We start from the raw sequence: 27776 nt of genomic DNA, 5'->3' as shown, positions 1-27776 counted from the left end.
ATTATGGTACTATGAATGAAACGAGATAGGGACTAGTACAAATATGTATATTTTTTGGCATTTATGAAGTTGTGGAGGTCATCAATACTGATTACAGCAACAAAAGCAAATTATTTTTTAGCGCATTTAATATATGACAGTTTGCTGCAGCAAAATATTCTAAAATATATTACAAAAAATTAATAAATCTTCAGCAAATCGATTTGTTGTCATTATGAATCATTATTTCTTTGATAATGTACATAAACTAATTAGAATTAGATACTATAAGACACTTAGAAAATATTTAACCTACTCGTTACCAGTTACTGTATAAATAGCCTCACCAAGCCCTTATTCATGTTAATATTTACAATAATATTCCTTGAAGAAAACATATTCAAATATCCTCTTAGTGTTGAAGAACTCTGTTGGACCCTCAATGTCTCAATATAGTACACATTAAGACTAGTGTTGACTGAACCTCAAGGCCACGTCATTAGTCCAATCGAGAGACAAACAGGTTAGTGGACCTGCTCAGGGCGTAGGTCGGAGAAGATATGTGAGTGACATCAGCTTGGCCTTCGTCCAGCATTAAGAGTCTATCCACTCAATGGATGACGGATCTGGCATAGTCCTATAATGAATTTATTTCAGTGGTGTACAATCCACCTTAAGTAATGAGTGGATCAGGGCATACTTTCATCGGCATTGTTTTGAATAAAGGACCAGTGATGGTAACCCACGTTCTCTTCACTTTTGATGTGCTCCAGCAGGCCTAGCCCTTCCCTGAATAATTGATTTTAAAAGTCAGTCCTGAGAGGCCCCACCCTTTCGAAAGGCACACTCAAGTCTTTATTTTTTAACCAAACGTAATCTAAATCCCACCTTTCTACAGAAATATTATGAGTGCTGCGGATACCGAACTCAACATTGGAAGTGCTTGATATATATACTCATTTTATTTCTGCTCTCAATTTTGAGATATTTCTAAAAATGTCCCCTCCCCAGAAGCATATATTTTTTTTCTCATTACCATTTATTTTTTTACCAAGTCAATAGTCTGTTATAGACACGCACCGGAACTTGGAATGTGCTGTTCTGCAGAGGCTTGTTCAATCCAGTTGCATATTAAGTTCATGACATTGTTTGATGTAAAAAAATTCTCCGCACCTCTTACTTGCAGCCTACTTGTGCATGTTTATACCCACAAGGGCCTTACGTCTCTCTAAGAAAATTGGCTTTTTATTGCTTGGTGAAATGTTGCCGAAAGCAGTCGGTATCAGAGTCAGGTCACTCTCCTTTCATTCTTTCACCATATATGGTTAAATAAATGTGGTGCCAATGCTTGCCACAACTGCACACTCTAAACTAGGTTTATTGCTTCGTCAGAAAATCCAGTAATGCTTGAATGTGCAGCTGTTGAGGTACATTTATAGGGTTGTTGGCACGTTACGGAAAGCGTCTTTTTGTTCATTTGCATAGATTTCCAAACCAAGTGTCAGTCCTCTTTAGTTATCCAAGATTGTTCCCCATCTGTCAACAGAACAGCAGAAACAGAGGAAAAGTGAATAGGACAGGATCAGCCATCCCCTCCTACTAATACTCCTGGTGGTCAAGGCTATACGGTAAACAGTAGAGCCTCTGTAGAGAGGTTCAACGTTGACACAAATCTTAATGATTCACAGTTCAACATAATCCAAAACTAAACCCCTGGTTTAAATATTAATTAGTTAAAGGCATCTGCCAAAACATCCAAGTTACAACCAATCTGTTTATAAGCAGAACTTACTAGTGTAATAGTGTACATATTTTTTAAATTAGGAAAAGATCTCCAAACACTACGATAGCAATCATGTACTTTTTTCATATTATTTAGGTGTGTTTTGATATAATATAACAAACTATTCACTGTCATAGGGATTGATATGGCAGCAAATTTATATTTTATATGACAATATAAAATATAATACAATCGATAATACTATGACAAACTAGAGAAATAAATAGAGAAATAAGTTGCCGTGCAGGTTCCCGTATTTAAACAATCCAGATATTTCTGGATTGTTTAAATACCGGAACCTGCACGGCAATCCAGATATTTCTGGATTGTTTAAATATGGGAACCTGCACGGCAATTTATTTGATTCCCGGTTTGTAATCCAACTAACCTTAACATCTTTAGCTTTGTTTGTTACTTGTTAGATCAGTTTGTGACTCTCACACCTTTTTGTTGGAATTCTCCAACGTCTATCACCACTCCTCATTTCTTCCAACCAACTGCTGCTGGCTTTTGTTTGCTGGTACACATACCTCAAAGCGACTGTACACCTTCTTCTCCTTCCTCATACTCTCCATCCTCTTCAGCAGGCCCTCTCTCTCCTGTGGGTTGGTTTGGGGTCGCGAAAAGAGAGTCTTCCTCAATGAACTCTGTCTCTCCAGGCCCTTTTCTCCAGGGTCGCCCTCCTTGGCCCCGCCTGCTTTATCCTGGTCCAGGCGGTTCTTCTGACTGTTGGCAGAGATCTGCCCCAGGATGACCTTGGTGTCGTCTCGTAGGTTGCTGCTGAACAGCACCGAGCCACCGGAGGACTGGTACCGCGATGGTCCAGAGGTGCCCGCTGATACTTTGTGGTTAGCGTTGAGTTGGTCATTGTTGCTTGATCCCGTGTGAGAAGACGTGCTTGACTTTTTGCTGGAGTCTTCAGTGATTTCCATCACAGTTCTCATGGTCTTTTCATCCGCACTAGCAGCAGCTTTCTTGTCCTTATCCTTAGGCCCAAGGAAGCCCTTTAACCTCTGCGTCTGCTTCTTGAGGAAATCCAGAGGCTTCCCCTCACTCTTGCCATCACTCCCTATTGTGTTGATGGAAGTATTGGAGCCACAATGCTTATTGAGTACGTCTCTTGAGTCAGAACGCATCATGGATGAAGAGCTGTGCGAGCGGCTCTTTTTCAGTTCACTCTTCTCTGCATCGGTTGCATCCGCTGTCAGCATGTCCTCACCACTAGAGACCCGGCGAGGGTTCAGTGCTTTGAGCTTCAACGGGTCCTTTCGGAAGATGCTTGGAGAGGGAAAGGGCTTCAGAGACTTGAAAGAGTCCTTCTTCGGAACTTCTGACCCATTCCCCGCCTTCCGAGTGGAATCTGGCTCTGTTGGCTTCAGCTGGTTTACTGACGGCTTGGTAGAGACCACAGGTGGCTTGTTTCCACTGATAGACGATCTGCGAGTGAGCTCCGCTAGCCTAGATGAGATGTCTAACTTCTTGGGTTCAGGTTCTGGTGGGTTAACAGAAACAGATGGGATGTTGTGAGTGGCTGTGCTATGATGAGTTTTATCCAAAAGGTCTGGCTTCTTTTCAACTGGCTCCGTGGCTTTGAGTGCTGTTTCTGTCTCCGTCCTTGAGGCTTTTCTCTTAGCGGCCAAATCTTTAAAATACTGTAGGCGACTAGCTGGATCGTTCATATTCAATGATGATTCTTGTTGAGTTTTCAAAGAACCTGCAGTGACATTGGAGGGCGCTTCAGCTTGGCTCGCATTCTGAAATTTATCTTTGAGGTCTTTAAAGCTGGTCTCCCCCTTCTCTTTGTCCGGCACTTTCTGTTTCTCATCGTCCTTGTCTTTCTCCTCTGTCTTCTTCCTCCATTCAAAAGGCTCCCGGTTCAAGGACTTCCTCTTCTCAAGCATCTGAGCCACTATAGAGGTGGTGCGGATATGGTCTAGCTCCTCGTCCTCCTCTGTGGCGGGCTTAAGACCCAGGCCCCCACTGTGCTTCTCCACCTTTGAGGAGGAAAAGATAAGGGAGGAGCGCAGCCGAGAGCTCCTCATAAGCATTGGGTTGACACGGGAGCGGAATGACTCGTGCTTGGAAAGACTGACCTCTGGACCCTCCTTCATCTCCACATCTCCTGGTCCCTCCCTGGTTCCCAATCTGTCCCTCTCTATGTCACTCTCCTTCTCTCTTTCTTTCTCCATCAGGTATGGATTATAGGTAGTGCTGGGCAGCAGATCCCTGGTTGGGCCAGAGTCCTTCTCGCTGTTGTCATGTAAAACGGGTTTCCCAAAGCGTGGTCTCAGAACATCTGGTTTAGAGGGCATTTCTTTTTTCCCGTAGCGATTTGTAGAACGTTCAGGGTCTGCTACCTGTTGAGCTGATGGAGCATCATCAAATGCATCCGGGCCTAGTGCTTGAGGTAGGCCTTCCTCTCCGCCGTCCTCGTAAGTGCTGAGGAAGGAGTTGATCCTCCAACTCCTCATGCCCTGTCTGGCGCTCGGGTCTTGATCCCGCTCCTGTTCAGACGGCTTCAGGAACGGCTGTTTCTCTGGAGGGTGAAGTTGCGTGGGTGAGTTCTGGCATGCAAAGGGTTGGCCTATGGTGGGCCTCTTCTGTGTTGAAACTCCTTCATATCGCCCTGCTTCGTGATGTCCATGGAGCCCTTTAGGTCCTTTCAGGTCATCCGACGAGAGGTAATCTCGACAGTAGCCTCCAGCGACAGGTGGTTCAGATGTGTAGCTTGATTCAGAACGCTGATCTAAGGCGAGATTCGAAGCATGCATTTGGAGTCTGTCATAATGTCCATGGCCAGATCCATGTTCCGGCCCCTCATGGTAATAAGACCGTTGTTGGGCGTGCTCCCTGCAAAATACAAAAGTGAGTAAATAATATTTAACAATTACTCGCCTAACGCGAATAATTGTTTTAGTATATACTACACGTGAACACTCCAAAAATTGAAAAGATAACACTTTTTGCTGGGATGTATTTGTTTTTATCAGCGGTTTATTTGTTTTTATTAGCGTGAAGAGATGCGCTGAAAACAATATCCCGAGTTTGAGATCTCAATCATGGGATATTGCCCAATATCCCGAGATAGCGAAGCAATCAAATTGCGTCATTTTAGGTGGTTTGCGTGTAGCATACACTAAAGTATCATAGTATGAAATCGGCTAATCAGAATTCAAATTCACTAGAAAAGTGATAACATTATACAATTCAAACGGACAATGGGCAATATGATCAATAAATGGACTAACCTCTGATAATCAGTCTCTTCCAGATTATTCATGACTCTGTGTTTCATGTAATGCTTTGACGACGAGTAGCTCTCCTGGGTACCTTCCGCATAGCTGTGTCTCTTGAATCCAGTAGAGCTCAGCTCCATCTGTCTAGAGACGATGGACCTTCCCTGCTCTAAGTACGATTGCTGAAGATGAAACTGCTGCTGTGCATACTTTCCAATCGTTATGCCTGCCGTAGGTTCCATCGAGTGTCGAAAGTTGTCGTTCCTTCGAAACGCAAGAGGATTCCGATCAGATTCTCCGTAGGGGAAGGCAGAGGGAAGCTCGTTTTGTCGTGGAAAAACCCTGTTGCTTCGCAATGACTGGGATCGCTTCAAACCAAACTGACTGCTTTGATAATCTGAGTTGCCATGTGGCACAATTGATTGGTCGATTTTCAGAGGCTCTGACTGAGCAAAGAGAATGCGAAACTCTTCATCAAAGCTGGCAACAAGCTCCCCGAGGAAGAGGTGGGCGATGCAGCGGTGTATCTTCTCATAGGACCACATGAAGCTGGAAGACATGGAGATAGGAATGAGGAGGTTGTTAATATTAACTAATGTAATCACAAGAGCTTACAGAAGAATAAGCTATTTAACCTGGGAGTATTGCATTATTATGCTTTCTATTTTGTTTTGTTTTTAAACTTTTTTGTAGGCTCGCTTACCTATAGTTTCCACTGATGACAGCTCTGCAGTCAGCCAGGAGGAAGCGGTCTTTAACCTGTCCCTTGAAAGATTTCCCCGTTCGGCAGTAGTATGTTATTCCTGCCACCGTCCTCACACGCATCATCTGCGACAACCACAATGAAACACAAGGACACCATGTTATGAAGTAGCAAGGCACTGGGAGAATTTTTACAACAGGTTAATAAACTACAAAGTTGGCTGGAGAAAACATCCCTATGACATTCACTCAGTAGTATATGCAAATTCAACTCACATGAATCAAGTCCAAGTTAACCCTGCAGTTGTTCACCATGGCAACAAAGTGATGGGCGTTCTGCTCGTCTAGTAGGATGTAGACAGGGACGTGGCGGGCTGCGGCGTCCAGGAGGTCAGAGAAGATGTCTACATCCGTGAAGATGTCCATCACCACGGCGATAACCTGGGGCAAAACAGGGAGAGATCAGACGCACCGCTGACATTCAACAACATGAGTATGGTTACCTTTTTGGAGGTTTTATCTATTACAATATTTTATATTGAATTATCACAAACTTCTCAAAACGGTGGAGTTAAGTGGACATTATGAGAATAAAGAAAGATCTATAGTTGAGTATGTTACTAATAACTGTGTTATATAAACTTATATATAAACAAAATGTCTTCAAATGCAAAAACATTGGCTCTGTGTAAATATGAACATTTGTTATGGGAGCTTGAGTGCTTTCATAGTTTCGATAAGACACGCATATTCAGCAGACATGTTTGAATAGGGCCCAACCCTTTTTCTATGAAGGATTCTCCTCCACAATTGATTTGCAACCAAATCAAACACACCTTATTCCCCTTAGGTAGGGCTTGGCATTTTAGATAAACATGGTTATCACATTTAACACCACAATATCCTTGATGTAAAACCCAATTGAATTGAAGTGTATCTAATGACATAACTTGTCATAAATAAATGTTAGCTCCAAGACTGTTTGAAGCCAACAAGGCTAAAAACAACTACTTGCACGAATGCAAAATACAATTAAAGGGATTTTTTAGGTTGTTTTAATTTTGTATTTGTTATCTTTAATAACTATTGTGTAATAATTTCATATTTTTTTAAACGATGCACTTGTGTGCCCCTTCCTTCACTCAACCTTCATAGAGTGAAGCCCAAAGCATGCAGTAAGCAGATTGTAGTTCACATTTGTTTTGTAACCAAAGTAATCATCTTGTTCAAACGGAACAAGAAATGTAGTGGGCTGTACTCACTGCTTCATAAAAAGCGGTTCAATTTGTTCAAAGCAAGGGTCTCAATATTCACTACTGGATGTTTTTAGATAAGACAGACCACCTGCTCGTTCCTCAACCTGCTTGACTACATTCAGGCTGAGGCTGGACAACAGTAAAAGTCATAATGGCTGAGGAACAGACTTTGCTTGTCTATCGAAACATGACCACACTAAAAGTCATAATGACAGGAGCCAAGACGCATACATTTCTGCACAGAAAATGGACCGCAGACCCAACAGGCCAAGCAACACAAACCGGTACAACCGCTCATGGCATTTGACATTTGTACGCTGCACGTTAATTATTTCTGTTGTGGTAATAACAAGCTATAGTCTGGTCTACCAATGCCAAAGTATAACCCAAAGCATGTTTGTACTTCATGTCCCATTCCTTAGAGAGAGCTCTTGATCTGAAAACACTGAGGTGGTTTCCTCAGAGACATGGACGCATGAATTGGACTGACAGTGTTTAAACGCCAGACTAAACATCCAAACCGATGACTTTGCTGAACCAGAAAGACCCGTTTGTGATAAGCCACTGCTTTCTCCAACACCTACATGATATGCATTCTTGATGAGCCTCCTGGCTTGCTCCTTGATGCTGGGCATCTCAGGGTCCGAGGGGTTGATCAGGGTGGTGACCTCCGTGGGCCCTATGAAGCTGTGCTGCTGCTGGGGCCATCCCAGGTCCAGGCCTGGAGCGTCCAGGTCGGAGTGTACTGGCCAGTAGGTGTCAGAAGATCCATCGTCCTCCATAACTCCCTCATGGTAGGTCAGCTCTGGCACACTGGCAGACTGGCTCTGGCTGGGAGTCTGGAGGGTGGACCTGATGTGATCGATCTCGGGCTGTGCCAGGAACGGCACCACGTCGGCCTTCTGGAGGAACTCATAGTAACCCTGATAAGGCTGTAAAAATGTCCCCATCATTAGTCTTGTTTACATACAGGAAATCACAAGAGGACAACAAACTCAAAAGCATGAAGAACATGATTTTTCCTTCCCTTTTTCATGCACTTGAATGACCCACTAAATGGATGAGAGGATTTGGACATGAAAAACAAATATATTCATGATAATCAACAATAGTAAACAGATATAACATTGTTTCTTAAATAGGCAGTGTTTATAGCGCAGATTGGTCCGGACGGCACAGACTTAAAGGCTGAGATCCATCACCGTTGTTTTCAACCTCTTTGGCTAACAGTAACAGATGCAATATTATTACCTGGGAGTCATCTTCGATCAGCGCGTCGATCGCCAGGCGGTACTCCTCCCGGTAGTGGGGGGGCAGGTAGTTAGGGTCGAGAGGGTTGTCGCCAACCGAGGAACTTTGAGATCGGTGCGCCATGGTTGGAGGTGAGGTTGGGGTTACAGGTCAGAGTGCAGGGGGCGCCGTCGGGTAAAGGAAGGGAGGGATTTGAACCTAGAGAGCAAAGACAAAAAGGTAAAATAAGGATTCTCTAGTAATTACGACGGACAAACTATGGAAATGAGGATATGGAAATGGTGAGGGAGAATATAAAAATACAAAAAGGGTTGCAAGAGGATTGAATGGCTTAGTTAACATAAGAGATGAGATGGTTTGTTCAAACTTACTAATTTCACTGAAGACATTTGAAAAATAAATAAAATGTACAAAGCAACGATTTGGTTAGTAACCAGAGGGGATCAATAAGCAAGCTGTTACTTGTGTGATTCAAGTGCTGCAATGTACAGTGCAAGAGGTAACTCCGTATAGAGTTATTGAAACAACTGTTAAATAGACAATAAAAGAGGTTATGTTTGATTTAAATGTTGTTTACGGTTGCACACCTATGACCTACTTTTCATTCTACAGTATTTTACACTGTTACTGAGACTCCCAAAAGGGAAGCAAGTGAAGAAAAAAACATTGTCCATACCTTAAACAAAGCAGCCATTGTTGTAGAGGCAAAATCAGTCAGTATAAAGATAACACGTGTTACACCTAGATTCACACAGTGCCGCATACGTATACAATAATAGAAATATAATATGTCAGACCAATACATTTCTATTACTGTTCAACACTCGATGACTCTGGTCAGACACACGCTTTGTTGAAAATATCCAATTATTGCTTATGGATAGATTTGGCCAACTCATTACTGCTAGCATTGCTCAGCAATATTGTACAGTCATCTTTGTATTAAATTTGTATTCAGAGAACCTTTATGTGAGTAGTTGTACATAACCGTAAGACTACACTACTATATGTACTATAATATTAGGGCTAGTTTACCACCCATTGTAGACTTATACACCCTGTTCAATACACATCAACATTGTAGTTGAATGGAAAGTCCACCTTAAGTTGCACCAATGATTAGTGAAAATTCAATCGAGGCACATGGGCCAACGGCAAATAGATATCTGAGGAGGGGGAAACTCACAGGACCCATACAATGGTGAGGGGAAGACGAAGGACAAAGCGCATGGAGAGCATTAAGAGAGTAGTGAGGCAGCTGGGGCTGTAAATAGCTGTCAGGACAGGTTCTCTCATATTCCTGTTGAGCAAACTTGTCGTGCAGGCAATCTGAATATGCAGTCTGTGGTACAAGAACTATAATTCATTTATGAGATTCATTTCAGTAGTTTCACCAGTTCCCATGCTAAATGACATGCTATTAGGTAATATGACAGATGCATTTACATGTATGCTCCTCAGAAAATTGCAGCATGGGATAGTACAAACTGTTTTTTTTGTCACTCTCATTTTTTGCTACTGTTGACATGTCTTACTTCAGGAATGAGGAAAATACAAGCAATGAAAGGTGAAGGGTGTGTTATAGGCCTTTGTGGTCAGAATGGGAGAGTGACTAGTGGTACTCTAACATGTACAAGTTAAAAACTGAGCATGAAGTGTGCAACATGTATTCAACACACAAATCTGAATTCTGAAATGAGGGGTAAGGCTTTTGTGTCCAACCTTGCGGTCAAAGGGGAGGCCCTGTTGTATGACTCACAGCCTAGCCTAGCCTGGCCTGAGGCTAATTTGCTACATGCCTGTGATTCATCCGCTAGCCCATTGGCTAACATCCTGGTGCCTGACTCATTTTCTACCACAAAAGTACATGTTGTAGTATGCTGTGCTGATTTCCGAGGAGAGTTCCGTTGTGGAACAAAACCAGCCATCTGCCGACCATATACTTGAAGGGATGAATATGGCGAGCATCAGCTTTGAATCTTTAGCAACAAACTTAAATTGAAGTGGCCAAGATTTTAAAATATTTTAATTTCGATAAATGAACGGCTTAGATGACACTGAACGTCATCTAAGTTCAATCATTATCTATCCCCGAATAACCTAACCCAGTGGTGATTGAGCCTTTGGCCCACTGATGAATGCTTTAGCATTTTCAGTAAGTATTAGGATTGTTACAAACTCGGTTGATATAGTTACGTTTCCGCCATGCATCAAAGTCACAAGCGGTGCAGTTAGTGACATGTTTTCAATCACCCAGCAGTGGTTGTTCCACCAGAGAGGGTATGGCGGAGCTTCCCAATTGCTCTTCAACTCACTTGTCTAACAGCCTAACGTTTTTTTCACTGTGCTGCCTAAGAGAACGAAACAGAGATCTTTTAAAAAACGATAAATTAACCTAATACAAAATTTGCCTGAGGAACGGCAAGGTTTGTGCTGATTCAGGACATAGTGTACCTGTGCAGGTAAAACAACAAGCTCGGTGTGAGCGATGTGTCCTCACATGTGGCTAGTGGTGTGTGAAGAATTTCCCTGGTCATGAGTTTAAATCATACAGGTTGTGAAACCCAACGGAGATCTTATCCCACTGAAGCACGGTCTCTTTACGGCTATAAATTGTAAACGCCCCAGGCTGGTGAGTTCTACTATTAAACACAGAAAGGCTAGCTGATTAAGACTGGATATTTTGGGTTGATTCCTCCAAACTTCATTCTGTACTGATCATTTAGTGTCAACGGATTGGCAGTCAAATGACCGAGGATAACAAAGCATGTGGAAGCAGGCTGTTTTCACCTGACCCAGACTGACTAGTATGATATCCCAAACACAACGGATATGCTTTGTTTGTAGCCGTATAAACTGGGTTTCAATTTGATGACAATGCTGAGACTCATTGGGAGATAGGGATCCCTCTTTCAGATCTCTTCTTTCAGATATTGCAATGTGTTTCCCTAGGGGGTGGGCTGGGTGGCGTACTTATATTTAATATAAATTGTCAATTTAGACCAACAAACATTTTACAATATCAGTTGACATAAACAAATTCTAGTTTATTTTCGGGTAGTAACCAAAGCGTTCAGACAGGATTTTCTTCAGAGTATGCAAATGAATCCATGCTTGAATTACTGTCCTTTCAACGGGTCAACTCAAGAGCATAGGGTGTATTACATCCACAACAGTAAAACATTACAATAGCAAAGCGAAAGACTAAAAAGACTTAAAACTCTCAACGTCTAAAGATAAGTGCTTCTCTCTCTCACACACACACACACACACACACACACACACACACACACACACACACACACACACACACACACACACACACACACACACACATATCCACATAGCTTAGCACACCTTGCTAAATAAACAGAATTAACTATCAACCATATTCCACCAGTACAGGTTAAATAATGTTTAATTGTTCTTTATATGAGTACTTTACTTTGATCAAGAAAACACTGTAAAACTGGTTTGGATGGGACAAAAAAAAGCCTGAAATTTTAGTAACTGTAAATCATAAACAGAAACACTGAGATAAGAATGGAGACAGTAGAATCAGCACCTCCCTTTCTGTCCCTCTGTCTCCACTCTCTATACAATAACCTGAAAGTCAGTTACACAACTAGCCAATTGCATCTAGTAAAAAGCATAGAGACAAACACATTAAGATGAATGTGTAGAGAGCAGACGAGTACTATGAGAGAAGAGATTTTTTATTATTTTGAACGGACAGCCAAGTGCTATAACTATAAGTAGCCTATTAAAAACGTGTTAATAATAGTGTGTGTTTGTTTTGCCAACATTAGGTTAGGTCGTGAGGTGATTATTATTTTGGGGGTATTAGTGGGATAATATACATGTCATAGCCATCAGTAATAGACATGGGAAAAGAGTATTGAATTAAAACTGTATTGCTTGTTGTACCTTGTAAACTTCCTATGGCCTTTTGTCTTATGAAAGGTAAAAATATATAGGCATTGGTCGTTGACGTAATTGTCCATTGTATACAAGACGTTGTTAAAAATAGATGGATATAGGCCAAGTAAAGCGTTAACAATCCTCCAAAGTAATCCTTCAGGTGTCTAGGATATAGACATAGAAAAGTATATAATCGACAAAGTTGGACTATAATAGGCCTAGAATACAAATGAGTAAGCAAAAGCGGTTTTGGCGTAAGTAATAAGTGAGTTAAAGTAGCTTTTCTTATTTGCCCATACTCTCCAATTGTCTCACCCTGCCGAAACCCGCTTGGAGGCTTCCTTTTCTGCTCCTCTTGCCTTTTTATGCACCGCTGTGTAGGCGACAGCTTTCGCCGGCTCAGCCCAAGATAGATCCAGCTACGAGTCTGCTTGCCCCGCATACATTCCTTCTGGTTGCCGACAACTCCACCCCAAAAAGAGCCCAGACCCCTGGTTTTCGTCGTGAACTTCAGGTCGGTCCTATGCAGTTCTCTGCGGGGCGTCGGACCTGCCGTTTAGCGCCGGAGTCTGAAAATGAAGGAGTTCTAGGGCTTCCCATCGGCGAGGCCCCTCCCCTTTTATGCTGATTACCGAATTCACAACATTATTTGAAATTCACTTCAAGTGGCACATTTAAAAAGTTGTTTACTTTATGAAAGAATACTTCCCATACGAACTTATAATAAACGACGACAAGCCCACACGCCTCTTTGACATATTCTGTAGGTCGACAAGAAATATTAAGGGGTTCGCGCCACTTCATTGTGTTTGGATTTTCTTTTTTTTACGTGGAGTAAATGACTCACAAACGAATAGTTCTCTCGCCAACGATAAGAGAGGACTTTGTTCCCTCCTTCACATGGGCTCCTGGTAAAATGAAGATTATTTTAGACTACTCAACTCCCTCTGCAAGTAACGGCTGCAACGACGTTTTCCGTTATTGTTTGTCTAGGGTGCTTTGAAACTTCCAGGTTATTCCAGATCAAATCGTGGTTCTTTCTTGCTTTAGTTATACGGATAGATTGACATACATATTACAGATGTACGATTAACACATGACAAGACAAAAAAAAAAGGATTGCGATTATGTTTATGCGGGTGGGTGTGGATGCAAGGATTTTCTTAGCGCTGGCCTTTGTTCCGAAACGTCTATCAGTTGTAACACACCCTTTTTATGGCCTGTGATAGCGAGCAACAGGTAGAATACATGCACACAGCCGCACGGACACTTTCATGAAAAGTCAGGGCGTGTCCCAAGTTTGGACAGGACAGGACACACAGGCGCAGCCACACGTAGGCATAACAGCACATGATGAGACACCCAAGTGAAATAAATATAGGCCATTAGATCACAGTTTGAGAGGCAAATCCACAGTCTTAAAGTTATTTTGTATGGGATTGCTACACGTAGGCTAAGCTTGATGTGCCGGTGTGCATAAGTGCTTCCCGCACACACCGGTTGGTACAGACGCTGGAAATGAGGGTGCGGCATCTAGTAGGAATGTGCTCAGGGCGTCGGACCACACCCGGAACCCCCTCCAATGTCCTCTCACCGGTTCCATCTCTCTCTCTCTCTCTCTCTCTCTCTCTCTCTCTCTCTCTCTCTCTCTCTCGGAGTCACCTGGCAACCTGCACACACGTCACACACACACACACACACACACACACACACAGGTTTGGACCTGTGTTGAGGAGGAAGATAAATCCTGGTCTGGATTGTGGATTCTCAAAACAAAATAATGGGACAGGGTATCTCAGTGCAACCAGGTGTGCTGTGTACAGTTCTCTTTGTTTCTCTAACGTTCTGTCACAGGGCCACATCTTTCCGACCCCCTGAGTTTTCCCAGCATGCTTTGCTCATGGTGTCATGTCACACCTGAGTATAAGGTGACTCCACAGAGCCTGGGACTGGGAGGTCATCTTTACACTGCTGTGTGGCTGAGCACAACCGCACAAACGCACACAAACACACACATGCATACATATATAAACCCATACACGCACACACACACACACGCACGCACACACACGCATGCACACACGCACACACACAGTCACGTATACACACACACACACACACACACACACACAAACATACTTTCATCAACAAACACAATATGTGTGTAGTGCTCATCAGCCACTCTAATTAACTAGCACCTTAAGAATAGTTTCATAACTATGTCCACTCCTAAATAATATAGGCCTTATTGCCTTATAACAATATATCACATTTTCTCTTTGGGTTAGAACTCATATCTAGTAAACCATAATGAAAGGACAGAATACTTTATTTTGAGTTGTGTGGGACTGGAAACACCAGACCCCATGCATTGTTTAAATCATAAACCCACTAGTTGACCATACATTAAGGGATGAAATACTGAGTGGACATATTATATACCATATCATATATCATCCATGTTTCTGCGGGCAGTATGTGCTTTTGTTATGCACTATTAACAACTGCTTGTCACTTGAAAGTCATATTGATTATACGATAACATCATGGAATGATGGTTATTCAAGAGAGTTTACCCGGAAAAAGGCTATAAATGTAGGCCAAATTAGATATTGTCCTGCCCTCAGAAGGTTTTTCTTCCAGAAATAGCGGCACTCAAAGATTATGGTTATAAAAAAGATGTCTGAGCAGTACTTCCGATAGGTTTTGGTAAAAGTGTAATTTTCCAACTGGCCACTGGTCTGTGATTGGTTGGGATCTATCCAAATGCGACCAGAGGCGTTAAAGTCTGTTCGCCCGTTGATGACGCCCTTTGGAAATTGAAAATTGAGAGGTTCCTATTAGACCTTCTGGTGCAGAACTATACCAATGTGGGTGACGATGTCAAGCTATATTTCCATCCTCTTCTCTGACTGCACTTACTCACAATGTATACTAGGTGGTACTATTTGATCACATCTGCTGTGTGTGTGTGTGTGTGTGTGTGTGTGTGTGTGTGTGAGAGAGAGAGAGAGAGAGAGAGAGAGAGAGAGAGAGAGAGAGAAAGAAAGAGAGAGAGAGAATATCATGCCCGTAGCCAGCTTTGATGTCCGGACCTCAGTAATGCTAAAAAATAAAAGATTGATCATATTACGTATTTTGTGGTTACATATTCATTTCGGGTTACTGCTTGAATAGGTCGGAGCCATTTTACTTTATTTAGACTCATTTAAATGCATGAAGAATGTCTCCATCTGGTGTTGACCAGTGGTAGTGAAACGGCCTTATAATCAGACCACTAATTGCATGCAGGTGTGCAAACAAATAGTGAATGAGAGAGAGCACACAGTCTTTAACTACTTTAACTACTTTGTAACCTTTGAGTATAAGAACTCTATCTTTCGATATGTTCAAAGTGATATTAGCGTATGTTTTGTTTATTCGTACCAGTTAACTCATTTTATTTTTCGCAACTTAAAGCTTAGAGCCAACACATGCAAACGCTCACACAATCCACCCATAACCTACGGACAGACTACAATCAACTTCAATCAACAAAGTCAGTTCAAATAAAAAACAAAATCTGGAAACTTTCGACGGCATAAATGCTATAGCTAAGCACAAAGCCACGAAAGCTATACAAGCCATGATGTTAAAAAAATACAACTTATTTTTCTTATACTGTTAATTTTTTGGAGAACCACTTTCAGCCTAAAAAATCATTTGATTTTAACTATAGAGCGCAACAGTGACTGCCCCCTTTTTGACCAGCTCTGGTTTCGGATGTCAATTTCCCATTCATTTTCTCCATTGACGTTTCGTAAAATCGTTATATAAAGAGTTTTAAGCCTGGTGTAATGTTGTACATTGTCTATAAGGTCGAGACAATGTATATGTTTCTTATAGACAAGATTACTAATTAAACAACCAAAAGCATTTTTTTTTATCTTTAAATCAAGACAAAATTAAAAACTAGCTGCCAAGGATTCTATAGCCTTATATTTCCTTGTCAAAACTGTTTTGAAAGTAAAATTCAGAATTCCCTCCTCCTCTTTCTTTTGAATCCCAGAGGGTGGTTCAAATGGTTTAAAAAAGCAGATGAGTGTATGTGTAGTATGCCAATGATTGTACACATTTATGAAAACATGGTGATGTAGTTATAATGAATAAGCCCTATACAATGCTGAAAGATAAATGCATTTGATACTATACAACCGTGTAACTGAAAGATTCTGAAAGCAGCAAGACAAAATTCTTGCACTGAACAGTTGCCCTCCAAAATAATCACCTTAATTTATAAAATACTTAAAGGGGACTTAAAAAAGAAATGTGAAATTGACACCAGAGACTTGATTCCAACAGGCATCTTTGTGAAAGCATCAAGTCTTGGGTGGAAATACGTTTAAGTTCATTCTTGTATCTTAAGTTATGAATTCTTCCATAAGAATATGAGAGTACTAGCTCCAAGCCACTAGTTTTATGTCAGTTGGTTAGTTGGCAACACAAATAACAACAGCGAAACTACTGGATTTACTGGTCTTCCGTCTACTGACCCCGAACTACTGTAAGACAAGACATAAAACTATTGTCTCAATTCTGGAGAAAGTAATGCTTCTATGGAAGGAGCTCCGATAGAGACCCTTAACTTTGAGCTCCGATAGAGACCCTTGTAAAAACTTTCACACTTAATACCATTTTCCTTTAAAAATTGACTAAAAAGCTGAGGCCAAAGTTGTTTTTTTTCCGATCCACTTTTAGGGACAGGTCCAGAGTCAGGATCAGAAAACCTTTTAATTTGCTACTGATTCAATGCAATAAATAGTTTTACATTTAGGTAAATAACTTGAAGAAGCAGACAAATACCACGGTGATATTAAGTATATGGTGTTCTAAAAAGAAAAGATCACCATGGTTGCCAAAACAAATTGATTAGCCTGACCCATATGTTCAAACATTTGAATGAGCGCGAATAACCTGGACAGAAAACAAGAAGCTTGTTCACTGACGTCTCAATTCACCTACAGGTATTGGCCTAATTGTAGCAAAGTGACACTTTGATAAAGATGTTACTAATATCGGAAGCAAAACACAACAACCATAGTCATCGTAGTCTAAACAGAAGTCTGTTAGCACGCTAACGTCATGGAGACTTTTCTGTGTTTATGAACAGCTTACAATTAAGATGTGAAACAGTCTGAAAACTTGTGTTTAATTTTAGTTTTAGTTGTACCGATTCTATCTGATTCCGTAGTTTCAAATGTACTATATTCCAAGTGCATCAAAAACAGGTATTTTCCATTTGAATTACTGCGTTGAACTGACAGTGGAAGGACAAAAACAAACACATGCTCCATGCTCTAATCGCTTTCAAAGGATGGACGCTGATTGGTTTATACAACCAGCCAAGAACTGCAAACTCTGGATGCTGGCTTCAATTGTAGTGGCATCTGGACCATCATATTGACATAATATTCTCTTTTTCTTAGTGCAGACTCTAATGATAATTAGGGTACTACGTATGACTGGGAACAACATCAGTTGTACATATTATATAATATTAAGCTATTTTCAAATAAGGAGGCATCTTCAATACTAAAAATACTTAGGTACCATATATCAGGAGATATTTAGCATAATCACAATAGTTGGAATAAATACATGAATCAACAACCACTAAAGTATACTTTTGTAATTTTTATTTTTATTCTGACTGGCCGCTGCAACAACAGAAAAGTCCTCTGAAGCGAGAGTACCACTTCTTCTTCCTCCGCTTCATCTTCTGAGAGTACGGAGCGACTGGCTCCGTACTCTCCAGAGGAACCTTCCAGGTCACTGTTTTTCTTTTTCCTTTCGTGATAAAGGGGGGCCCGTTAACCAGAGGGACCTCAAGCAGAGGGACCTCAAGCAGAGGGACCTCAACCAGAGGGACCTCAACCAGAGGGACCTCAAGCAGAGGTACCTCAAGCAGAGGGCAGAGGATGTGGGCTTTCCTCTGGTCATCCTCTTGTTCCTCCCTGTCCCCCACAGAGGTCAGCGAGGAGGTCCTCTCTGTGGAGTCCTCTTCCCCGGGTGAAGTCACACATGGGAAGGTGCTGCCTAGAGGAAAGGGCTGACGGAGAGACCTGTAGATGGTCAACGCTGCCTCAGCGACACCATTGGCAATGGAGGCCAGGAGAGCTGGGTCTCTCCGAGCCAGCAGTTCCTTCACACAAGAGAGAAAGAAGACATTATATTAGTTTGGGTCACAAAAAATGCCCAGCGAAAAACCTGCCTTACAGCCTTATTTAGCAGTACTCACTACATTACTACCAGTCAACTAATACGAAAGGAATAGTATTCTTCAAGCAAGAAGATTGGGATTTAGAAATTTTCATGAACAGAAATGTGCATGAAAAAAACAACGCAATTGCACAAATGCCAAAGACAAATGCATTGAAAGGATGAATGTTCACCTGAGTGGCTGATTCAAACTCCCTTAACAAGCTGCTCTGGAGCTGCAGCACCGGCTGCCTGGTGTTGCACAGTGGAAGGGGAGAGCCGCTATCCACAGCCACCCCTGGGGTGTTGTTCAGGATACCATGGATGACTGTGGTCAACTGGAGAAGGGTTCAGTTCATAGTTACCAGTCAGATCAATGGAGGAACCTCATGCAATCATATAGTACTTCACCAAAATATAATATGATCGGACCGGGAATCATCATCTTAAAACTCGGTGCATTGATCCCATGCAGGACGATCTAGGGTTTCCACATTAGATGATCACCCTCTACAAACCATTGAGCTTGGGTCAGATGAGATGGGTACTTTAGTCATCTTACATGGTCCAGCAGCTCCTGGAGGTCCTGGGGACTCAGCGCCTGGCCCCCAGCAGCGTCCACGGGGAGCAGCGTGAGCACCAGCTGAACCAGAAGACCCTCCACCAGCTCAGAGCTGATGGAGGAGGGTGGAGGGAGAGGGTGGAGGGCCGCCACCACCTGGTTCAGAGGCAATAAGAAAGGGTTAGTGCAGCACTCTTCACTATTAAATGGTAATACTGTGATAATAATGTGTATTGTAGAAATAAAGACCTGTCTCTGCTGATGAGTAGACTCCTCATCTGGAAGCAGCCGGGCCGTGGCGAGAGCCACCAGGTGGAGCAGGTGGTGTTGGAGGGGCAGGGAGGAGAAGGCACCTGCTTCCCTCAGAACACACCTGGGGCCCAGGGTCTGCTCCAGACTGTCCAGCACACGCTGGGTTACCTGGAGAGGACGTTTACATTGGGTTCAGCCGGGGTTAGCAGGCGCTTCTATTGAGAATCACAAGGAAGGCTGGAAACAATCCAACCATACAATCACAATTGGAGTAGCTACAACAGAGTGGTCTTAGGAATGAGTAGTCAACGTTTTGGAGTACAACAACTTCAGGAGATAGAAAACTATTCAAAATTCTTTCTAAACTACAAAACAATGGTACAGCCCACTAGGTGATGGAAACTTTGCAAAAAATGAAGTAAAGCATTTTGGCCGGCATCATACATACATTTTGTTTTGATATTCTAAATGGATAGAAGAGATATGAAAGGTGTCCCTCTGTGTTGGTTACCTGGTAGACAGAGGTGGACTGGCGGAAAGTGTTGGCCTCCTGTTTCTCCTCCGTCACCTGGACCCACGGGAAGGAGCCGAGCAGCTCCTTCAGGTCCAGGAGGAGGCACTGGGCCTTCAGCGGGATCCCCTTCCGAAGGGCTCGCGGCTCCAGCTGACAATGGGGGGGAGGGCAAATCCAACTTTTTACACAGCGCTTTTTTAGTGAAAACAGCATCATGAAGTTTTTGACAAGGGAGAAAAAAGAACAAGAATAAGGAATGAGTGTGGACATGGACACGAGATGGAAGCTGATGTTAACCTGCAGGAGCAGCTGGCACAGCATAAGCTTCAGTGAGACGCTGTGGATGATCACCGGCAAAGACAGGGCGTCGGTCGGGGACTCAAACCATTCTTCATCCCTGTCATGTGGTGAGGAACCTGGGCCGGAGCCCGGAGACCCGGGCTCAATGTTCCCCAACAAGGAACCAACTCCAGGAACAACACCTACACGGCCATGACAATCAAATGTTAGAGTTTAGAGGAGGTCTTCTGGAGGCCACAACAAACTAAACCATATAGTAGCATATAAACAAAGGCTATAGAGAGGGACTCTAGCCTACACTTCTCCATCCACTGTATTTAGCAATATACATCGTGTTTGAAGAGGGATTGCTTTTTACCGACACTATTTGAAAAAGTGTTGGTAAAACCCTTTGTTTTGGTCCTTTCATCTTAGCCCTCATGTCCCCACCCCTTTTCAACACAAAGTGACGCCCTTGCTGCTGTTGCCAACCCATTCACCAGAGTGACGGCTCAGCTTCTCCTGCAGCCGTGGCCGAGACAAGAAGGTCCTCTCTGTGGAGTCCTCTTCCCCGGGTGAAGTCACACATGGGAAGGTGCTGCCTAGAGGAAAGGGCTGACGGAGAGACCTGTAGATGGTCAACGCTGCCTCAGCGACACCATTGGCAATGGAGGCCAGGAGAGCTGGGTCTCTCCGAGCCAGCAGTTCCTTCACACAAGAGAGAAAGAAGACATTATATTAGTTTGGGTCACAAAAAATGCCCAGCGAAAAACCTGCCTTACAGCCTTATTTAGCAGTACTCACTACATTACTACCAGTCAACTAATACGAAAGGAATAGTATTCTTCAAGCAAGAAGATTGGGATTTAGAAATTTTCATGAACAGAAATGTGCATGAAAAAAACAACGCAATTGCACAAATGCCAAAGACAAATGCATTGAAAGGATGAATGTTCACCTGAGTGGCTGATTCAAACTCCCTTAACAAGCTGCTCTGGAGCTGCAGCACCGGCTGCCTGGTGTTGCACAGTGGAAGGGGAGAGCCGCTATCCACAGCCACCCCTGGGGTGTTGTTCAGGATACCATGGATGACTGTGGTCAACTGGAGAAGGGTTCAGTTCATAGTTACCAGTCAGATCAATGGAGGAACCTCATGCAATCATATAGTACTACACCAAAATATAATATGATCGGACCGGGAATCATCATCTTAAAACTCGCTGCATTGATCCCATGCAGGACGATCTAGGGTTTCCACATTAGATGATCACCCTCTACAAACCATTGAGCTTGGGTCAGATGAGATGGGTACTTTAGTCATCTTACATGGTCCAGCAGCTCCTGGAGGTCCTGGGGACTCAGCGCCTGGCCCCCAGCAGCGTCCACGGGGAGCAGCGTGAGCACCAGCTGAACCAGAAGACCCTCCACCAGCTCAGAGCTGATGGAGGAGGGTGGAGGGAGAGGGTGGAGGGCCGCCACCACCTGGTTCAGAGGCAATAAGAAAGGGTTAGTGCAGCACTCTTCACTATTAAATGGTAATACTGTGATAATAATGTGTATTGTAGAAATAAAGACCTGTCTCTGCTGATGAGTAGACTCCTCATCTGGAAGCAGCCGGGCCGTGGCGAGAGCCACCAGGTGGAGCAGGTGGTGTTGGAGGGGCAGGGAGGAGAAGGCACCTGCTTCCCTCAGAACACACCTGGGGCCCAGGGTCTGCTCCAGACTGTCCAGCACACGCTGGGTTACCTGGAGAGGACGTTTACATTGGGTTCAGCCGGGGTTAGCAGGCGCTTCTATTGAGAATCACAAGGAAGGCTGGAAACAATCCAACCATACAATCACAATTGGAGTAGCTACAACAGAGTGGTCTTAGGAATGAGTAGTCAACGTTTTGGAGTACAACAACTTCAGGAGATAGAAAACTATTCAAAATTCTTTCTAAACTACAAAACAATGGTACAGCCCACTAGGTGATGGAAACTTTGCAAAAAATGAAGTAAAGCATTTTGGCCGGCATCATACATACATTTTGTTTTGATATTGTAAATGGATAGAAGAGATATGAAAGGTGTCCCTCTGTGTTGGTTACCTGGTAGACAGAGGTGGACTGGCGGAAAGTGTTGGCCTCCTGTTTCTCCTCCGTCACCTGGACCCACGGGAAGGAGCCGAGCAGCTCCTTCAGGTCCAGGAGGAGGCACTGGGCCTTCAGCGGGATCCCCGTCCGAAGGGCTCGCGGTTCCAGCTGACAATGGGGGGGAGGGCAAATCCAACTTTTTACACAGCGCTTTTTTAGTGAAAACAGCATCATGAAGTTTTTGACAAGGGAGAAAAAAGAACAAGAATAAGGAATGAGTGTGGACATGGACACGAGATGGAAGCTGATGTTAACCTGCAGGAGCAGCTGGCACAGCATAAGCTTCAGTGAGACGCTGTGGATGATCACCGGCAAAGACAGGGCGTCGGTCGGGGACTCAAACCATTCTTCATCCCTGTCATGTGGTGAGGAACCTGGGCCGGAGCCCGGAGACCCGGGCTCAATGTTCCCCAACAAGGAACCAACTCCAGGAACAACACCTACACGGCCATGACAATCAAATGTTAGAGTTTAGAGGAGGTCTTCTGGAGGCCACAACAAACTAAACCATATAGTAGCATATAAACAAAGGCTATAGAGAGGGACTCTAGCCTACACTTCTCCATCCACTGTATTTAGCAATATACATCGTGTTTGAAGAGGGATTGCTTTTTACCGACACTATTTGAAAAAGTGTTGGTAAAACCCTTTGTTTTGGTCCTTTCATCTTAGCCCTCATGTCCCCACCCCTTTTCAACACAAAGTGACGCCCTTGCTGCTGTTGCCAACCCATTCACCAGAGTGACGGCTCAGCTTCTCCTGCAGCCGTGGCCGAGACAAGAAGGTCCTCTCTGTGGAGTCCTCTTCCCCGGGTGAAGTCACACATGGGAAGGTGCTGCCTAGAGGAAAGGGCTGACGGAGAGACCTGTAGATGGTCAACGCTGCCTCAGCGACACCATTGGCAATGGAGGCCAGGAGAGCTGGGTCTCTCCGAGCCAGCAGTTCCTTCACACAAGAGAGAAAGAAGACATTATATTAGTTTGGGTCACAAAAAATGCCCAGCGAAAAACCTGCCTTACAGCCTTATTTAGCAGTACTCACTACATTACTACCAGTCAACTAATACGAAAGGAATAGTATTCTTCAAGCAAGAAGATTGGGATTTAGAAATTTTCATGAACAGAAATGTGCATGAAAAAAACAACGCAATTGCACAAATGCCAAAGACAAATGCATTGAAAGGATGAATGTTCACCTGAGTGGCTGATTCAAACTCCCTTAACAAGCTGCTCTGGAGCTGCAGCACCGGCTGCCTGGTGTTGCACAGTGGAAGGGGAGAGCCGCTATCCACAGCCACCCCTGGGGTGTTGTTCAGGATACCATGGATGACTGTGGTCAACTGGAGAAGGGTTCAGTTCATAGTTACCAGTCAGATCAATGGAGGAACCTCATGCAATCATATAGTACTACACCAAAATATAATATGATCGGACCGGGAATCATCATCTTAAAACTCGCTGCATTGATCCCATGCAGGACGATCTAGGGTTTCCACATTAGATGATCACCCTCTACAAACCATTGAGCTTGGGTCAGATGAGATGGGTACTTTAGTCATCTTACATGGTCCAGCAGCTCCTGGAGGTCCTGGGGACTCAGCGCCTGGCCCCCAGCAGCGTCCACGGGGAGCAGCGTGAGCACCAGCTGAACCAGAAGACCCTCCACCAGCTCAGAGCTGATGGAGGAGGGTGGAGGGAGAGGGTGGAGGGCCGCCACCACCTGGTTCAGAGGCAATAAGAAAGGGTTAGTGCAGCACTCTTCACTATTAAATGGTAATACTGTGATAATAATGTGTATTGTAGAAATAAAGACCTGTCTCTGCTGATGAGTAGACTCCTCATCTGGAAGCAGCCGGGCCGTGGCGAGAGCCACCAGGTGGAGCAGGTGGTGTTGGAGGGGCAGGGAGGAGAAGGCACCTGCTTCCCTCAGAACACACCTGGGGCCCAGGGTCTGCTCCAGACTGTCCAGCACACGCTGGGTTACCTGGAGAGGACGTTTACATTGGGTTCAGCCGGGGTTAGCAGGCGCTTCTATTGAGAATCACAAGGAAGGCTGGAAACAATCCAACCATACAATCACAATTGGAGTAGCTACAACAGAGTGGTCTTAGGAATGAGTAGTCAACGTTTTGGAGTACAACAACTTCAGGAGATAGAAAACTATTCAAAATTCTTTCTAAACTACAAAACAATGGTACAGCCCACTAGGTGATGGAAACTTTGCAAAAAATGAAGTAAAGCATTTTGGCCGGCATCATACATACATTTTGTTTTGATATTTTAAATGGATAGAAGAGATATGAAAGGTGTCCCTCTGTGTTGGTTACCTGGTAGACAGAGGTGGACTGGCGGAAAGTGTTGGCCTCCTGTTTCTCCTCCGTCACCTGGACCCACGGGAAGGAGCCGAGCAGCTCCTTCAGGTCCAGGAGGAGGCACTGGGCCTTCAGCGGGATCCCCTTCCGAAGGGCTCGCGGCTCCAGCTGACAATGGGGGGGAGGGCAAATCCAACTTTTTACACAGCACTTTTTTAGTGAAAACAGCATCATGAAGTTTTTGACAAGGGAGAAAAAACAACAAGAATAAGGAATGAGTGTGGACATGGACACGAGATGGAAGCTGATGTTAACCTGCAGGAGCAGCTGGCACAGCATAAGCTTCAGTGAGACGCTGTGGATGATCACCGGCAAAGACAGGGTGTCGGTCGGGGACTCAAACCATTCTTCATCCCTGTCATGTGGTGAGGAACCTGGGCCGGAGCCCGGAGACCCGGGCTCAATGTTCCCCAACAAGGAACCAACTCCAGGAACAACACCTACACGGCCATGACAATCAAATGTTAGAGTTTAGAGGAGGTCTTCTGGAGGCCACAACAAACTAAACCATATAGTAGCATATAAACAAAGGCTATAGAGAGGTACTCTAGCCTACACTTCTCCATCCACTGTATTTAGCAATATACATCGTGTTTGAAGAGGGATTGCTTTTTACCGACACTATTCTAAAAGTGTTGGTAAAACCCTTTGTTTTGGTCCTTTCATCTTAGCCCTCATGTCCCCACCACTTTTCAACACAAAGTGACGCCCTTGCTGCTGTTGCCAACCCATTCACCAGAGTGACGGCTCAGCTTCTCCTGCAGCCGTGGCCGAGAGAAGAAGGTCCTCTCTGTGAAGTTCTCTTCCCTGGGTGAAGTCCCACAACGGAAGGTGGTGCCCAGAGGGAAGGCCCCACGGAGAGACCTGTGGAGGGTCAACGCTGCCTCAGTGAAGCCATTGGCGATGGAGGCCAGGAGAGACCTGTGGAGGGTCAACGCTGCCTCAGTGAAGCCACGGGCGATGGAGGCCAGGAGAGACCTGTGGAGGGTCAACGCTGCCTGAGTGAAGCCACGGGCGATGGAGGCCAGGAGAGACCTGTGGAGGGTCAACGCTGCCTCAGTGAAGCCACGGGCGATGGAGGCCAGGAGACCTGGGACTTTCAGAGCCAGCAGGTCCTTAGCACGAGAGACAGAGGACATCATTTTAGTTTGGGTCACAAAAAGTGCACTTCAAAAAACAGACTTCACAGCCTAATTGAATATTAGTACTACCTACATTACTGACTTTGTCATTTTATCCAAGTAAGCCAAGCATAAGAAAGCATGAAGATTGGGATTCCAAATGTTGTCATGAACTGAAATGTGACTGTACCACTTCAGAAGGACCACTTGTCCCTCCAAATAAAAGCCCACACTCGATCAACGCAATAACACTCCCACGGTACCGTCAATGAAAACAAGCGCATATGGACATTTGCCAAGGGAAGATCTGAATGTTCACCTGTGTGGCGGATCCAAAGCTCCTCAACAGGCTTCTCTGGAGCTGCAGCACCTGCTGGACCCACGGGAAGGAGCAGAGGAGCCCCTTCAGGGCCAGGAGGAGGTACAGGGCCTTCAGCCAGAGCCCGGACTGGAGGGCTCGCGGGCGGGGCTGACAATGGGAGGGGGGAAATCAAATTTATATCCTTTTTCATGACCAATAGCAACGTGAAGAGCTTGACCAAAGCAACAAGACAACAAGAATAGGGAATGAGTTAGGACATGGACACAAGGTGGAAGCTGATGTTTACCTGCAGCTGGGAAGCCACAAGCTTCGCTGAGTGGCTGTGATCGATCACCGGCGGAGGCAGGGTGGCGGTCAGGAACTCAACCCGTTGTACATCTGTGCCATGCGGGCTGGAACCTGGGCCGGAGCCCGGAGACCCGGGGTCCATGGTCAACAAGGAACCAGCTCCAGCAACAACACCTACACACCCGTGAATGTCAAAGTTCACGGTTTAGAGGAGGTCTGCTGGAGGTCAACACAAACTAAACCATATAGTAGCATATAAACAAAGGCTACAGAGATGGATTGTAGCCTACACTTCTCCATCCACTGTATTTCGCAGCATACATTGTGTCTAAAGAGGAATTGCTTTTTACCGACACTATTTGAAAAAGTGTTGGTAAAACCCTTTGTTTTGGTCCTTTCATCTTAGCCCTCATGTCCCCACCACTTTTCAACACAAAGTGACGCCCTTGCTGCTGTTGCCAACCCATTCACCAGAGTGACGGCTCAGCTTCTCCTGCAGCCGTGGCCGAGACAAGAAGGTCCTCTCTGTGAAGTTCTCTTCCCCGGGTGAAGTCCCACAACGGAAGGTGGTGCCCAGAGGGAAGGCCCCACGGAGAGACCTGTGGAGGGTCAACGCTGCCTCAGTGAAGCCATTGGCGATGGAGGCCAGGAGAGACCTGTGGAGGGTCAACGCTGCCTCAGTGAAGCCACGGGCGATGGAGGCCAGGAGAGACCTGTGGAGGGTCAACGCTGCCTCAGTGAAGCCACGGGCGATGGAGGCCAGGAGAGCCAGCAGGTCCTTCACACAAGAGAGAAAGAGGACATCGTTTTACATTGGGTCATACAAAATGCACAGCGAAAAACCTGCTTTACATCCTTCTGTAGCAGTGCTCACTACACTACTACCTTTGTCATTTTATCCAAGTAAACCAACCAAAAGTTAGCAAGAAGATGGGGATTTAAAATGTTGATGTGCACTGAAATGTGACTGTATCACAGTTATCACGGTACCGTCAATGAAAACAAGCGCATTTAGACATTTGCCAAGGGAAGATCTGAATGTTCACCTGTGTGGCAGATCCAAAGCTCCTCAACAGGCTTCTCTGGAGCTGCAGCACCTGCTGGACCCACGGGAAGGAGCAGAGGAGCCCCTTCAGGGCCAGGAGGAGGTACAGGGCCTTCAGCCAGAGCCCGGACTGGAGGGCTCGCGGACGGGGCTGACAATGGGAGAGGGGAAATCAAATTTATACCCTTTTTCATGACCAATAGCAACATGAAGAGCTTGACCAAAGCAACAAGACAACAAGAATAGGGAATGAGTTAGGACATGGACACAAGGTGGAAGCTGATGTTTACCTGCAGCTGGGAAGCCACAAGCTTCGCTGAGTGGCTGTGATCGATCACCGGCGGAGGCAGGGTGGCGGTCAGGAACTCAACCCGTTGTACATCTGTGCCATGCGGGCTGGAACCTGGGCCGGAGCCCGGAGACCCGGGGTCCATGGTCAACAAGGAACCAGCTCCAGCAACAACACCTACACACCCGTGAATGTCAAAGTTCACGGTTTAGAGGAGGTCTGCTGGAGGTCAAC

At 44.6% G+C, this 27776-nt stretch overlaps 1 protein-coding gene across 2 annotated transcripts; it reads right to left on the bottom strand.

Annotated features, from left to right (window-relative positions):
- Positions 1 to 919: 919 nt before the first annotated feature.
- fam83hb (family with sequence similarity 83 member Hb) lies at positions 920 to 12679 on the bottom strand. Of its 2 annotated transcripts, none has more exons than XM_079749711.1 (8): positions 12444 to 12679; positions 8208 to 8405; positions 7541 to 7888; positions 5977 to 6141; positions 5702 to 5826; positions 5011 to 5547; positions 2293 to 4612; positions 920 to 1515 (listed from the first exon to the last, which is right to left on the bottom strand). In XM_079749711.1, the coding sequence occupies exons 2-8, from the start codon at positions 8328 to 8330 to the stop codon at positions 1495 to 1497; spliced, it is 3639 nt and encodes a 1212-aa protein (XP_079605837.1). In that variant the 5' UTR covers positions 8331 to 8405; positions 12444 to 12679; the 3' UTR covers positions 920 to 1494. The 2 variants fall into 2 exon arrangements, with proteins under 2 accessions (XP_079605837.1, XP_079605838.1); XM_079749712.1 differs by having other exon boundaries at positions 12488 to 12679.
- Positions 12680 to 27776: the final 15097 nt, after the last annotated feature.

Source organism: Pollachius pollachius, assembly GCF_949987615.1.
Source record: "Pollachius pollachius genome assembly, chromosome: 13".
Classification (NCBI taxonomy): domain Eukaryota; kingdom Metazoa; phylum Chordata; class Actinopteri; order Gadiformes; family Gadidae; genus Pollachius; species Pollachius pollachius.
The sequence above is the reverse complement of the archived record's forward strand: the minus strand, read 5'-3'. Positions and strand labels throughout refer to the sequence as shown.

Bases quoted from the DNA above. Each gene is read 5' to 3' on its own strand.
- fam83hb (XM_079749711.1), bottom strand. From the start codon at position 8,330: ATGGCGCACCGATCTCAAAGTTCCTCGGTTGGCGACAACCCTCTCGAC. The intron at 5,827-5,976 runs GTGAGTTGAATT...TGGTTGTCGCAG, and splicing joins TTAACTTGGACTTGATTCAT to ATGATGCGTGTGAGGACGGT. The intron at 1,516-2,292 runs GTATGTGTACCA...TTCTGTTGACAG, and splicing joins AGGTGTACAGTCGCTTTGAG to ATGGGGAACAATCTTGGATA.